The 15,945-nt window shown below is 41.1% G+C and overlaps 2 protein-coding genes across 2 annotated transcripts in view; both read right to left on the minus strand.

Moving 5' to 3' along the window:
- Nucleotides 1–1,396: 1,396 nt before the first annotated feature.
- Nucleotides 1,397–15,945, minus strand: part of LOC115664861 (receptor-like protein kinase 5) — a 32,659-nt gene continuing 18,110 nt past the window's right edge. The window contains exon 2 of the mRNA XM_056321006.1: nucleotides 1,397–2,018. Coding sequence (XP_056176981.1) covers nucleotides 1,588–2,018 — 431 coding nt within the window. The 3' untranslated portion in view covers nucleotides 1,397–1,587. The remainder of the gene's footprint in view (nucleotides 2,019–15,945) is intronic.
- On the minus strand, nucleotides 2,645–4,883 carry LOC130140736 (receptor-like protein 52). The gene has a single exon (XM_056321008.1). It carries the CDS (start codon nucleotides 4,754–4,756, stop codon nucleotides 3,383–3,385), a length of 1,374 nt encoding a protein of 457 aa, XP_056176983.1. The 5' UTR covers nucleotides 4,757–4,883; the 3' UTR covers nucleotides 2,645–3,382.

Genomic DNA, 15,945 nt, shown 5'->3' on the forward strand with positions numbered 1-15,945 from the left:
TTTTACCCCCGAACTAATTTTTTGACCGCAGATAACTCCAAACTGGTACACCTGTGATAAATTTACCTTCAGTTAGTTTCCGTTAAATTTTACTGTCAAATTACTAAGTTTAATGACACATGGTAATTGACAGGTGTGCCGGTTTTGGGTTTTACCCCTCTGTTTGTCACAAGTTTACCAATTTGTGATTTTTTGTGATATTAATCCAATTTAACGGACACTAACGGAGGGTAAATTTGTTACAAATGTATCAGTTTGGGGTTTTTAGTGGTCAAAAAATTAGTTTGGGATAAAATTATCACAGGTATGCCAATTTGGGGTTTTTGGTGGTCAAAAAATTAGTTTGGGATAAATTTATGACAAGTGTACTAATTTTGGGTTTTTTGTGGTAAAAAAATAGTTCGGGGTAAAATTGTCACAGGCGTACCAGTTTGAGGTTTTTCGCGGTATTAATCCTTTCGTGAAATAAATTTTTTTATTGGATTTTAAACGAGCCAGATATCTGCCTCTAAAAACACTTATTTAGGCACGTGTATCATTGCAAAAGATTTTAGACTATAGATAGGCCTATGGCCCGCCTGTACTCAAAAGAAAATGGAAAATCGTTAAGCACTCCACCTTATGTTAACCTACCTCACGTGATTAAATGACTCATGTGGAGTGAGTTAATCGTAAGTCAAGAGTACTAAAAACATTTGAAGAAAACGACTTGTTCCGGTCTGCCCAGTTTGTACTTTAGTGACCAAAAGATCTAAGTCACGGTCAACTTTATTGTCTGCTTAACACACAAGTATTATTATTTATGATAAACAAATTCATACATACCTCTAAATAATAATATTATTTATATTAGTGTTACTCTATTTTCACACTTTAAATGGTTATGACACATCTCGGTTTATTGAGTTGACGGAAATAACCTTAAGAGAACTAATTAATCTGAAGCACGGGAGGAAAGAGTGAAAATTGTCATTCATGAATATACAATATTGTCCGTATCAATCAAAACAATAATGTGTTATTCCACCACCTTCTGTTATTTTCTATCGGTCTTTGAACAAACATCATTTCCTCTTTAAGCTGAATTTTATGAGGGATTATTCACAATAAGTTCGAACCTTGTTAGTAATATTTGTTAATTAACATATCTCAAATGTATATTATAATCATGTAGAGTTCACAACTTTAACGGAAGAACTCCAATCAAAAAAGAACTTGAACCGAAGAATTGTATATGACAGACAGTTATTGCCTATTGGAGATTGGACTTTAGAGAAAAAATTGTAAGTAAATATTCTACACATCACCTCTTTATAATATTTTTTTTCAAATAAAGTCCCGGGGTTGAGTTTATTTAAATACTCGAATCTTAGAGAATTCTTGTAAAAAAGCAACGAATCAAATAACATTAGCCCCTTCATTCACACCACATCCAAGATAACATCCAATGCCCGAAACCCCAAATGGGTAATTTGTGATTGTAAAAGCACCCACAAGCATCTGCTGCATCAGAACATAGATTTTTCAGAAGTTGGGAGCCCAAATCCCTTAATTCACAAAGCTTCTGCAACTGCTTTAAGTGCCGAGTCAGTAAGTGTTGCACCTGAGAAGACGATAAGCGCTCCGCGGCATTTCCTCGTGCCTAGGATTTCTGAGGAGGGGGGCAACGTCTAAGTTATGTTGGGATGTCTGCTCGACATCACAAAGCGGATCGCTACATTTGAGCAGCACTTGCACTACCTTCTTCATCGGAGGCCTCTTGGAAGGACGCTTCGCAGTGCAAGAGATCCCGAGCTTAAAGACATTGCTTATTTCACCTAGGAATGAGTCGTTGTTGATCTCCTCATCTATCGCATCAGATATTGCCTTGCCATCTAGGATGTGACGCCATGCCCAATCAGCGAGGCACATGTCTTCGTCCCCGCCTTGAGCATCCCTCCCGGTGGTCAGTTCCAAGAGAACGACCCCGAAGCTATAAACATCGATCTTCTCATTAACTTTCGTCGTATGAGCATACTCTGTTATTCAACAAAGAACAGGCAATACGAAACTAAATATACTTGCTGGTACGATACGACGAAGGTGAGCTTGCATAGCTGAGATGGACTCATGTCAAGTGGATAGACAAACCTGGTGCAAGATAGCCAGCAGATCCGGCAATACCGGACAGCGTGACAGCTTCTCCGTGCTTGGCCAACATTCTTGCAAGGCCGAAGTCAGCAAGTTTTGCGGTGAACTCGGAGTCTAAGAGAATGTTGCTCGATTTCACGTCTCGGTGGATGATGGGTGGTGAACAATCATTGTGCATATAGCAAAGTCCTTTAGCTGCTCCTCGTGCAATCTGCAACCTCTTGGGCCAATCCAAGATCATATTGTTGGCTACACCCGCGATGGGCGACCATCTTCTAGTCTTGCGAAGCCAATGGTCCAAGCTGTGATTTTCCATGTTCTCGTACACTAGGAGTTCTGAGTTCTCGCAAGAAATGCAGCACAGCAATTTGATAATGTTTATATGCCTTACGTTCCCAAGTATCTCCACTTCTGCTGAGAATTGCTTCTCCAGATTCTTGTCTAACTTTTGGTTATTTGAAATCTTTTTCACAGCGACGGCGTCACCAGAAGGATTCACCATAATCCTGTATACTTTTCCCGATGCACCACTTCCAATCACATTTTCATCCTTCAATTCCGACGGAATATTCAATCCCGCAAAATTCAACCTTTGGAATGCAGTCAGTTTCCAAGATGAATCGAACCCATCCCTCTTCTTTATGGAAGCTCTGATTGTGAGTAGTGCTGCCAACGAAACAAACATCGCCCCAGAAATGGTAAAGATCAGGATCAAGGTGAGATTTCTATGGGATTGGGAATTGCAGACATTAAGCCTCATGAACGAATAGGATGTACAGAGGCCGGGGTTGTTCAGGAAACTGGCCTCGAATGGGGCGTTCTCTAACTCGAGTGGGACTTGTCCGCTGAGATGGTTGGAGGACAAATTCAGATGGACCAGCTTGAGCAGGCCGATTTCAGGAGGAATCGAGCCGGACAGTTGGTTTTCAGACAGGTCCAACTCCATGAGTGCCGGTAGAAAACCGAAGTCGCTAGGAATCGGTCCCATGAATTGATTGTGACTAAGATTCAGAGTTTTCAAGGATTTCCACGAAACGATAGCTGTGGGAAGATTCCCAGAGAGCTCGTTCTGACCTAGCAAAAGCGTCCTCAGAGAAGGCAGCTCGGTCAATTCAGTCGGAACCGTGCCACGGAGGAGGTTATTACTGGCATCAATCACCTGCAAGTTCCTCCACGAAGACACTGTACTCGGAATCTCGCCAAAGAATCTGTTGTTGTTGATCTCGATCAGAGTGAGGTTTGGGGACAGCTCCTAGGGAAGTTCGCCAGTTAATCCATTACGACTCAAGATCAAAGCCATTAAGTTCGGCGACATCCAGAGTCCACCAGGCACATTGCCGGTGAATCCATTGTTGTTCAACATAACGGCGGACAAAGTACTGCAATTTCCAAGTGACTCCGGCAACTCCCCGCTGAGATTGTTGTCCATAGCCGCCAACCCGGTCAGTGTGCCGCCGTGGCACAGTTGTTTCGGCAATGTGCCGGTCAAGTTGTTGAAGGCCACTTCGAATCTTCCGAGTGCAGAAAACTTGCCGAAGTCCAGGGGGATCGTGCCTGACAAATAGTTGTTGGACAGCCTGACATCAGACAAAGCAGGAAGATGACCAATACCTTCCGGGATTCTACCGGACAATTGATTGAACTCTAAATTCAAGTTGGACAGATTCTTGAGCTTCCCAAAATCTTCAGGTATGGTCCCCGCCAAATTATTGGCTGACAGATCGATCACGCTGAGGTTCGCTGCGCTCACGGCCTGAGGGATCAACCCGACCACATTGGTCATGTACACGTACAGCTCACTTAAGTTCCTCAGAGCAAAAATGCTGCCCGGTATCTCTCCGGTTAACATATTCATCCCCAAATCCAAATGCTCGAGAGCCTCCATATCACCGACCGTCTCTGGGATTCCACCATACAGGTTCGTCGGCGCCATCGAGAAGAACCGCAGCTTCTTCAGGGCAGTGAAGTTCTGCGGTAGCTGCAACGGCACAAACTGCTTGTTGTACTCAAGCCTCAGTTCTTCGAGATTGGAGAGGCCAAAAATCTCTTCAGGGTAAGTGCCATTGTACTCGGACATGTAAAGGTGAAGAATCCTCAGCCTCCGTAGCGTTGCGATGGACGCTGGGATGTTGAATGAGAAGCTGGTGGTGGCAAGGATCAGGACCTGAAGATTAGCCATCCGGTCGATGTCGGATGGAATAGGACCTTCGAAGTAATTCTGGGACAGGTCAAGATACACGAGCTCGGAACAGTTGTAGAGAACTGTTGGAAACTCTCCAGGAATATTGTTGTTGGAGACATTGAGCTTGGTCAGGTTCTTGAGGTCACAGATGATTGGGGGGATCGAATAATTTATGTTCAGGAATACAAGATTGAGCTCGGTGATCGAGCCATTTTGGCATGTGATCTCGGGCCATGTGCAGTGGGAGGATGAATTGGAGGCGACCCAGTGGGTGAGGGAAGATGGGTCTTTCCAGGATTGCCTCAGTTTCAACAGGACTTGCTGTTCTTGATCTTGGATTTGAAACTCTGCAACATGGAAGAGGTAGCAGAGGAAGACGAGACGAGGAATGTAGAAGAGGAAGAAGATGGGAATATGAGGTGACGATGAGGTTAGTCTCGGCATAATTGAAGGTCGTTTCAGAGTCTGTTTCTGGTTAGAGAGACTCTCCGGCGTTAAAGGTTGAGATCTATCAGCTCAACATGAAGCAAAACGGGTTTGCTTTTGGTCCACTGAGGTGTCATCTCTGTCAACAAAATGTGAACGAGGGAAGAGTCGAAGAGCCAGTGATATTCCATATATCTTACTATTGCCATAGAATACTTGGAGCCAAAAATCTTACTAGTTTTATATGTTACTCCTTTTAATAGCGCGCTCGTAATTAGGAGGAATTATGCCGTAAATTCACTATATATGCTAAATTGAATCTAACCAATAAAATAGTTAAGCAGAGCAAGTGGGGGACTAGAAAACGCATACTATGAGTTAGGATAAAGATGAAAATTTGACCAACTTTATTAAGTGGCCAATCTTGGCTATGCTGATGTATACTCCTAGCAACAGATAACTTCCACATATCGAATTTAACTCTCCTCAAACCCCTGATGAGGGTACCTTTAGACTTACATGTATCGCATATTTGAGTGCTCACATTGATAAATTGAGACTTATATCAGCCCACTCTTTTTCATTTCAAAATAATAAAAAAAGAAAGGAAAAGAAAGGAAAGAATAGTTACAGAACAATAACCATTACAACATATATTGTCAGATCAACAAGAGTTATTTAGGCTCAATTTATTTCATGAAAAGCATTTTCCGGGAAAACATTTTCTTCATTTTCCTCGTTTGGTTCACTTATGAAAATGAGTTAACGGAAAATATTTTCCTAGTCAACAGAAAATCTATATTTAAATTTAGGAAAATGATTTCCTCTATAAAAATCGGAAATCATTTTCCCAAATATGATTAGATATTGACGCTTGGATTAGAGACTCTACGTTTAGGCATGAGAACCCTAACGCTTATTCCCGAGCCCTTGGCAACAGACTCGTGTTTAGAGGCTGAGGTCGGGTCACCGTGGTCTATCGAGGCCAAGCCCGGGTCTAAAGAGGCCAAGCCCGCAACCCCGGTGCCTAGGCTTGGATCCACAGTGTTGGGCTCGGGACACCAACGCCCATGGTCGGGCCTTGGACTCCGGTACCCTTTCCCAACTCCTCGGAGCCTCAGCCTGACTCTATAGAGGCCATGCCCAAGACCCCAATGCTTGTGCCCCAATCTCTACCTAGGCTCAAGTCCACAGCACCCAAGCTCGAGACCAGGTCCATCGAGGCTAGGCCCAGGTGCCCATGCTTGGGTCCCCGGCACCTGGGTTAGGTTCCATTAAGGCCGGACCTGGGACTCTAGTGCCCATACTCGATTCCCTAGCTGCCCATGTATAAGTTACTAGCGTCCTTACCAAAGGATGGAAAATATTTTCCAGTTCATTTCTAGGTTTTAACTAAACACCAAATTTTTTTTTTGTTTTCCTAGAAAATAACTTATTGAAAAATATTTTCTAAAAATGTCAAATTTTCCATGAAACAAAGAAACCTTAGAGTCATAAATAAATTGAAAAGTTCGGCGTTTATCATTCAGTTGAATTTACGTAGCGTCATCCGATATCTATATCTCTTAAAAATAACCTAGAAGAAATCCTGAGAGTCTCATTAAAAAAAACATGAACACACACACGCTTCTATGCGATGATTGCATTGTGATTAAATTTGACCGTCGCAATCACTTATGAATTAAGTCCGATTTCACGACAAATGCGGGCCATCATAGTCCTAAGTGTTTGGAAGCCGACTCCCGTGATGGTATAGCTTTTCTAAATAATGGAGCACATGATTCCGGCACTCCGATGTTGAACCTTGACCAGAGACTTTTATTTATTTTTTATTTTTGAGTAGATTTTGTCAGCTTTTGCCTTATCCCTTTCATTGGTTGGAAAATACGAAATTTGGAAAATGTAAGTACGCAGCCATGGTTGATTCGTGCGTTGTGTTATCCAGATTATTAACCAATCAGCAGTATTCATCGCTACTCTCATTGACTTCCGTTTATAATTTTTTTTAATTTAACATTTAAGATTAATGAGTTGGAATTTTAAAATTTGGAATGAAATTAAGCTGCTCATATTTACAATAATGAAATAAAATAGAGAATTTCGCAAATCAATCTATTATGGAGTAGTAATATTGGTGAAAATCCAAAATTATTCCTTAGACTCCTTGAAGAGAGTTATAAACATAACAGGTAAAATCACATCCATCCATAGAGTTACAATAAGGTATTTGACACTTATATTATTTTTTTTTGGGGGAGATAAAAAAAATACAACAAGAAGATGTAATCTAAACAAGCGTAGCTAATTTTCGACGAAAAAAAAAAAACAAACGTAGCTAATTTATCTGCTATCCCGTTACATGATGTAGGAGGTGCTTTAATCACCCGGACACTCTATAATAAGGGGTAAGACTAAATAATGTCTAACAAAAGACTCTTTGTAGCCAAGTTTAGCCGTCTCCTTAAATTATATCTAAATGGCAAGATTTCGTGTAAATATAATAGTTTTTTTTTGTCAAAAGAAATATCCATTCATTACCAAAATGATACATGAAAGGATAAATAGAAAATCCCATAAATCACCACAACAAAGCAAGCCCATGGAGCTACAAAACAAACAAAAATCCAGAAATCAAGATCTATCATCCGAGCACGGTCGGCAAAGTTATGCACATGCTCGTCCTTTAAAAACAGATATGTAACTGCATCCAAGCAAAAAGGAACAGCAACTAATCACGAAATCACACATCATGATCATCATCAGTGATTAGCACATGCTAGGATCTCCATCGTAAGCTACGGTTTTGCCTTTCCATAGTGTAAGCTTGTTCGGCGTCCCCAATACCATTGCTGTGCGAAGATAACAAAAACATGAACAATCTCAAATCTGACACCTATGAGACGAGTCCTTTAGCAAGTGTGAGACGCCATAACTTCGAATTAAACTATGTTGAATGGGTACAGATCTGACATTGATGCTACTGTGAACATAAAATTGGAGGTGGAGTGCTTACTCATTAAAACTCCTAGATCTTGAACTAGATTGGAAGAAAAAAGCTCCCAGATCTAAGAATAGAAGAGTAGAACAAGAAACAAGAGAAAATAGAAGGAAAAAAAAATTCAAAAAGGGAGTGAAGGGAGAGATCTAATTCAAAATACATAAATATGATCTGAACCATACCTGCTTGTTGACCGCCTAAAAAGAGATGATGCCTACAACTGGGCTCTCTTAAAGGAAGGCGAATGATATTGAACTTTGACTTACTAAAAAGAAGGTAAGATGCATGGATAAGGACACTCTTATGATTAGGTCTTGCATTAAAATTGATTGGGATTAGAGATTCTTAAGGATTGCTTTCTTATGATTAAGTCTTGCTCTGAAATTTATCCTGGGATGTTAATGCTTTTGAAGGCGCAAAGTTTTAATTCCATCACCAACTGAAGTAGCTCACTTTCGGAATCGAAGCGGAGCAAGACTGTCTAATAACATCCTATGTATAAAGGAAATTGTAAGAGCCAAAAGGAATGTTGAGCCCCAAAAGAAGAAGAAGAAGAAGAAGAAGAAGAAGAAGAAGAAGATAAATACACAAAAAATTACAAAATTTATGGAGGAAATGTGATTGAGTTCCAAAATATTTTTCGCATCATATAATGAAGCTCTAAAACTTGTGAAAATTATGTAGTCAAGGGTGTATATTATTATGTCCGTTTGTTTCGAGTGATCGCATAACATTTTTTTACTCATTTATGTTTTGACTATTATATATAGACAAGCGAAAAAGAAGAAGAAGAAGAAGAAGTAGAAGAGGAGAAAACAAGTCTTCATTGTTTAATCACATCATCAAGGAATGCTCGTCCAAACCCTAATGGAGCTTTCGGAACATTCTCAAGGACGGGCGAGACGCTAATTGTGCCGAAATCTGAAAAGCCTTGGCATAAATGTCGGTAGGTGGTAGATGGCAACGATACGATCTCGGCCACCCGTTCAAGAGTCGATCAACGTATGTAATTTGAGGCCCTCTACTATATAAAGGGGTGTCCTCCTTCTCATTTGAATCATCCAAATCAATAGAAACATTTCCATTCTCTCCCAGAGTTTCTCTTTATAGATTCTCTCTCTACGATCCGGCTGAGCGAGTGAGCGATCGAGAAAAGGCTTGGCCTAAACATTCTAACAATCCAAGGAAAGCCTAAGTTGCCGCATGGATCGTTCCCAAACAACCGACCCGTGACACATGTCTCCAAGAGATTGGACCGAGTTTTATGCTAAGGTAGATTGAAGAGCCACTAGCAAACCACAATAGTTCTAAACTACTAAAGATTTAACAATGGCCACTCAAATGTTATTGACTATATATTTACTAATTGATCTTTTTTTCTATAGGTCTTGCTGAATCGTTCTTGATATACAGCCTTCATCTTAGGCTGGTGGAACAATATAATTTCCCTCACTGGGCCTTACTTGCCCTCGACGGGGCTCGCCCAGGCGAGGGTTGGCCGGGCCTTGCCTGTGGTGGGCGACGGTGGCCTCGTCCGGGCGATGGCGACCTCGCCCCGATGAGGCTAGGCAGCTAGCCATGGCTAGTGGCCAGTGTCCAGCCAGCCGCTGGCAAAAGGTAGAAGAAAGGAGATGAAAAAAAAGAAAACAATAAAAAAAAATTAAAAATTTAAAAAATCGAAAAATTATTAAAATATTATTAAAAATTATCTACGTCAGCGCCGACAATATCACATAGGCTAGCTAGCATCCACGTCAGCAATATCTAGCCTAAATTTACATGAAGGACTGAATTGACACAAAGACAAAAGATTTAGGACTCAATTGGCACTAAAAATAAGTTTATGACTAAATTGGCAATAATGCGAAAGCTTTATGGCTTTTCTGACACTTTTTCCTGAAATTTGATGGTCTAATGATGTATTTTTGGGTAGCAACCTATGTAGCAGCTAAGATGAGTGTAACTTAAGCTTTGTAGCTTGACCTAAGAAAAGAAACCTAAACTAGCTGATCATATATAAAGGATGAACATATTTCCAAGCATGCAAGATTAAAACACTAGGGTTTCCAGGATTCATTTAACCCACAATGGTACTCGAAGATGAAATTATCTTCAACATAATACATGAGCATGTCCATTTTTGCTTTTGTTTCGCCAAATCAATGGGAAGAACTCGGCAATGCATCATGTTGGACTTTGCCTTTGCTCCCTTGAACAAGCAACACACCTTTTCTAATCAACTTATTCCAAAAAGCCTAGTTTTGCTAATAATAATTTAGTGAAATTTCTATGTCATGCAACCAAATTATTAGTATTGGTCCAAACCTTTCAAGGGTCAAGTCAGATTGGGAGCGTCGAATTTAACTAACTTCAAATTGCTAGTTGCCGCCCGTTGATGCCTTTTGACCTTTCTTTCCTTTGATCTATCATAAAATATGCAAGATTTTTCATTGACTCTCTTTAAAGGGTTAGCTAAAGATAATCTGTTCCATGTCTTTCTAGAGTTCTTTATGAATTATTGTGTCCTTAATCAAATCTTCATAAGAAATTTCTCCTCATTCAACGCAATGCCTGACCACTAAATCTTCCGATTAGGTCCACGAAATTTTAACCCTCATTACATGATCATGACAGTCTTAAATTCTGCACAATGACATGCGGAGTTCGTATTTCAGATCTCTACTTTAATTGGATTCATGAGATCTTGTAGTTTGATTGCACCAAACTATGATGGGTTAGAAATAGAAGCTCTCGTGTGGCTAGAGAATATCAAATTAGAGCGTCTATACTTTGGTTCTTACGAGGAACGTTTGACTCACCTAGGCTAGAAAAGTTATTTTTTCGTAGAAAGAGTTTGGGATTTGCAATTTTCAGTTGGAAACTAATGAGAAAGCTTAAGCATATATATTATGAAGTTTGCAGGAGTGGAGACTGCTAAAGCAATTGAATAGATTGTAATAAATTGATGCGGTAACGCACTTAAAGTAAATGTGTGCCTACATCTGCTTAATCATCTCGCAATAGTGTCTCAACATACTGTTGACACTTAAATTTTGCCTAGTCATTTATAATTTAATTGCATAGAAAATTAGGGATTAATTTTTAATCCCTAAACAAAAATAATTTTCATTAAATTGCATAGAATGTAAACACTAGGTGCGTTTGCATTAGTAGAATATTTTAGAACATATTTTCTCTTTTTTTTTTCTTTTTTCTAAAAAAATTTAATTTGAAAACAAGAAGAGAGAAAAGGGGGTGAATCAGGGCTGGGTTGGAACATATTAGCCCCCTTTCTTCCTTTCTTCACGGGAAGTTTGGCCCAGCTTGGATTAGGAAAATTTTTCTTTTTCTCTTCTCTGGGCCTGGCCCTTTCTTTCTTTCTTTTCTCTTTATGCCCGGACCACATTCAATCTTCAGCTTCGCTCTCCCTCACGCACGCTCGTACGAGACAGAGACGACAATGGGAAGAAGGGACAAAAGAATTTTGGATAACGGATGGCGAGGACAGTAGCTGGCAACGGAGAGGAGAGGGAGAGACTGCTCTAAAGGACGGAGAGAGAATGTTGGCGAGGGAGGAAGTTTGGCTGGACGGGAAAGGGAAATTTTTAAGCCCCGAAAATCGCACGAGACCCACACTGATTCATGATGAACAATGTCGATTTAGAGCTTAACATGCTAGGTTCAGGCCATGAATGGTAGTAAATCCGAACCTAGGAGTAGCATCTTAAGTCGCACATTACCTGTTTGACTAAATGTCTCAATGAAACTCTTTAAGCCTAAAACGTCGAATTTGGTTATATGTAGTCTCTTGGAGTTTCGTTGCAAACTAACGCAAGCTTGTAGTGCAATATTGCTATTTAGGTTCCTGTGCTTCTTGTTAAACCTAGAAATCGCATTGAATCTCACTTAAGAGCGTATATCTCAACTCGCATACCATGTTTTCAATGAAATGTCCAAATGGAAGTCTGAATGATTTTTTGTGGGATCGATACCTAGAACTCAGTTTTTGTGCTTGTTTAGTACTCGTATTCGTCGAATCAATACTGACTTCGTGTTTTTCTTGTGTTTATGCCATGGTTTGCACATTGTCCGACTCAGCCGCGTGTAACATGTATCCCCGCCGGAGAATTCCTTCCCCATCCGAGAGGCCCGTGGCTTGAGGTCGCTACCATCACCTCACTATCTCTGTTTCATATGCGAGTATGTCTGTTTGTTTGCGTTTTAGCACGTATTGTTGCCGCAAGAAGTCTGGTGATCGAAAAATGAAAAACGGTTGTCAGCGTTGGCGTTTTGGTGGCTGGTAGTGCTGGATTAAGGATGGTGGTTCGGTGATGGTGGTGTCGTGATTCTGGCCAGAGCAGATTCGACGTCGGGGCCGGACGAGGAGGCCGGTTTTGGTTCGGTGTAGTGATCGCCGCCGGTGAATCACTGAGAAGAAAGACGTTCTCAGTGAGAAGACGTTCCGACGGGAAGAAGAAAAATGGAAAAGAAAGAGAAAAAGAATAAAGAGGAAAGAGAAATAGAGAAAAGAGATAATAGAAAAGAAAAATAATAAAAAAATCTGAAAAGAAATAGAAAAAGGGGGTCCCGGGCGGGTCAGAGAACCGGGTCAGGTAGCCGGGACAGATCGGGTCATGGGACCCGGTCCAGAATTCTTATTTTATTATTAAAAAATATAAAAAAATAAAAAGTCCAAAAAAAATTCAAAAATGTTTAAAAATCTAAAAAATATTAAAAAGTCCGGAAAATTATTCAGAAAAATTCCAAAAATTCAGAAAACTAGGAAGTGTTTAGAACTTTGTTTTTAGGTTAATTTCATTAGGTCTTAGTGTTAATTTCATCCTAGATTTAGTTTTAAAAGCTTAGAAAAAATGAGAAAAATCTTTAAAAAATTGCTCCAAAAAATTGAACAAACTGTTAGGGCTTTACCTTAGGGCTTTTGATTGCCTTTTCTTTTTTTAGAGATGATGTTAGGTCGCTGATTGTTTATTTTCATGCTGATTATCTGGTTGCGCCCCTTTAATACTTTGTTTGCTCTTATCCATTTTTAGCATGGTTAGGACGAGCTTTAGGCTTCTGCATAGGCTGCCCTGGTGCGTTAGTTAGCGAGCGATCAAGTTTAGGTACCGAAAGGACACTAGTTAGATAACTAATGTAATCAAGTTTTTGATCCTTAAAATCTCTGATTTTCGCACGTATCGAGGTGACACTCCTGCTTCTAGGGGTGTCAATGGGTCGGATCGGGTCAGGCTTTCATGATACCCGACCCGACCCGAAACCAATAGGGTCACACTAGACCCGCCCAGACCCGGCCCAAGACCCTGTTCAACATACACGCCAAGGCTCGGGTCGGGTCGGGTCGGGTCGGGCCAGGTCTCGAGGTTTTTTTTTTTTTTTTTTGGGATAGGTTGGAATTCTGAGCCCACTGCAAATACAAATAACATGGAATTGTGAACCCACCGCAAATTTTCCATATTATATTCGTTTTGGAATTGTTAATTAGATTACAAAATCTTTTCTAATTGCACAGTAACAAATTATGTCGCTCTTTTTTCCTCTTTGCCTAGCAGAACATAAAATACGTGAGTTAACCCAGCAGACTCAGTGAAGAGGTTGACGGAAAACTTTCTCGAGAACAATCCATGTGCTCTGCTAGCTAAGCATACACATCAAGCTGCATGATTCTTACAATGCTAACTAGACATAGCTGAGCATGAAACTGCAAGTAAGCAATTCAACTTCGATATAGAAAATGAATCGAGGTGATTCTTTACTCAATCACGTCATTGGTATGTTGCATGTGAGCTTTTACTGAAGTAAACATAAATCAGACTATGGAGCCCAAATTCGTTATCTACAACTTTCAAAAACTTTTCAGTGAAAATTCTTCTATAAATCAATCACGTATACACTTTGAGTTTCTTTGACTTACAGCAGAGCCCCGAAGTTGTAAGCCAGATCAGATTGGATTTCCATAGCACCATCCAATACCTTGATGACTGCTGACACTGAAGGCCTCTTTGTGAAATCACTTTTCAAACGCCATTCGGCAATTTCTACCATGTTGGCAGCCTGTTGTCCATCTAATTACATATCCTCACTACACTGGTAAAAAATGTCCAACCATCTTTCTTCTTCAGCCTGTACACATCCACCTTTTCAGTAATTACAGCACTCAGCCATTATGGGGCACAATAACCAGGAGTTCCTCTCATGGTAGTGATAATTTTGCTTTAGTCCCTATCAATCAACTTAGACAATTCAAAACGAATATCATCAGGAATTGAAGGCACCACATGAAAATAACACATAATATGGAAAATTTCAAAAGCAGCATCACAAATTTAATTTCTTTGATTGGAAGATAGGGCCAGGTTACTAACAACACCCAACACATTCCAGAATCCAAAATTTCCTCGAAAAGAAAAATAGAACGAACACAGCAAAGCAAATAGGAAGAGCATTGGAGGAAATCTAGTAATGTATTTAATTATATTACCACTTGTGCAAGTAGATGGACAAACTGAAACCCAAAGTTCAGTTCATCAACATATAAATATCTAAAGCAAGCTGAGCTCTAGTTGCTGTCACGCCCCGGATCCCAACGGGTTCGCGACACCCCTTCAACGGTCGTATTGAACGCGACGTCCCAGGACGCGTCGCCCACCCAAACGAAACGCCCAACGATAAAGGCAAGCGGAAGCGAATTTAAAACAACTCAAACAATAAAATATGACAAAGAGATAGCATAAAACAATAATTCCAAATACACAACATCGAAAGGGAATAGTGGTGGGGTATCCTACTTCGCTATACAAAAGAGGGGCACACAAAATATGGGGTAACTTGACCCGTCCTCCATCCCCGAGATACCCTGGTGGCGTCTCCAATCAATCACGGTCGCAGATCTGAAAATGGTTATATAATAACCTTGAGAACGAGTCTCAATAAGCAATCCCCTATACCCCACATAGGCCAATGCGTACCCAGACAAGTTGTAACATGCAATCTAACCGATAACTTATATATAATTCACATCAATGGACTTACCTCGCCATCCAATCACATGCCCACACTGTACATTAGTCAAATCACATTAGTGCATCCAGCAGAGCTCATATTCAGATCACACAAGGAAATTTTCCATGCATCATACAATAACACTCGCGCGTGTCTCGATTATAAGGTAAAATCACTTGGGCACGTCCCATACCATGTCTAGCAGTATTCACCTCATAATCAAACACTATGCAACATGCGTGGTCCAGCCAACTTTCTCACGACCTCCCAGGTCCTTTCACACTGCCCGCGCCACCGCGCCTCAGACCCATTCTCACGACCCGCACCATCTGCGCCTCGGGTCGAGCCCGACCCGAGATCAAGGCGGGCTCCGTCCCTCGTTTGGACATTTCACACTTTCCCACGACCCACGCTACTGCGCCTCAGGTCAGCCCTCAGATCAAGCCGGGCTCCATCCCTCACTGGACATTTCACACTTTCCCACAACTCGCGCTACTACGCCTCAGGTCAGCCCTCAGATCAAGCCGGGCTTCGTCCCGCGTAACCACGCCTCAGGACATTTTTCCCTTTCCAATGACCCGCGTAACCTACGCCTCAGGTCTAACTCACCTTTCACAGCCCGCGTAAACACGCCTCAGGCTCAGCCCTCCGATCGATCCGGGCTTTTCTCATGCACATGCACCACAATACAAAATTCACCATGCTCTTAGTCATATAAATCAATTTCAATCACCACCCTTTTACCAATGTCAATCTAGCACGCCACATCAGTCAACTCAATTCATGCTCCCCACATCGGCCCACCGACCCGACATTCAAGTCAACACATTCAATTGATTCCAATTCACCCACAAGCGCCACGACAATTCAGTCATGCTATTTACCTCAGTCAATCACTAAATTAGCCACACAATTATCACCACAATAAATCATAAATCGGGCACACTCAATCTAATTAGCCCACGCCTAAATTAATTCCTAACCCGATACTAATCACATCCTAAACAAGTCTAAAAATACCCAAAGTACTAGGTAGGGTTTAGGAAGTCACTTACCTAAGTTTGGCTCGGGAAAAGTCGGCTCAGGGCCCAAAATAGCCCGGGGTGAATGATCGGATTTGGGCGCGGGCGTGGGCCAACAGCAATGTAGCGGTGGGCGACCAACGCGGGCACTAATGGCTGTCGAGCGT

This window comes from Syzygium oleosum, unplaced genomic scaffold, assembly GCF_021117445.2.
Source record: "Syzygium oleosum isolate NSW1041296 unplaced genomic scaffold, Sole_v2.1 Sole_v2.21, whole genome shotgun sequence".
NCBI lineage: Eukaryota > Viridiplantae > Streptophyta > Magnoliopsida > Myrtales > Myrtaceae > Syzygium > Syzygium oleosum.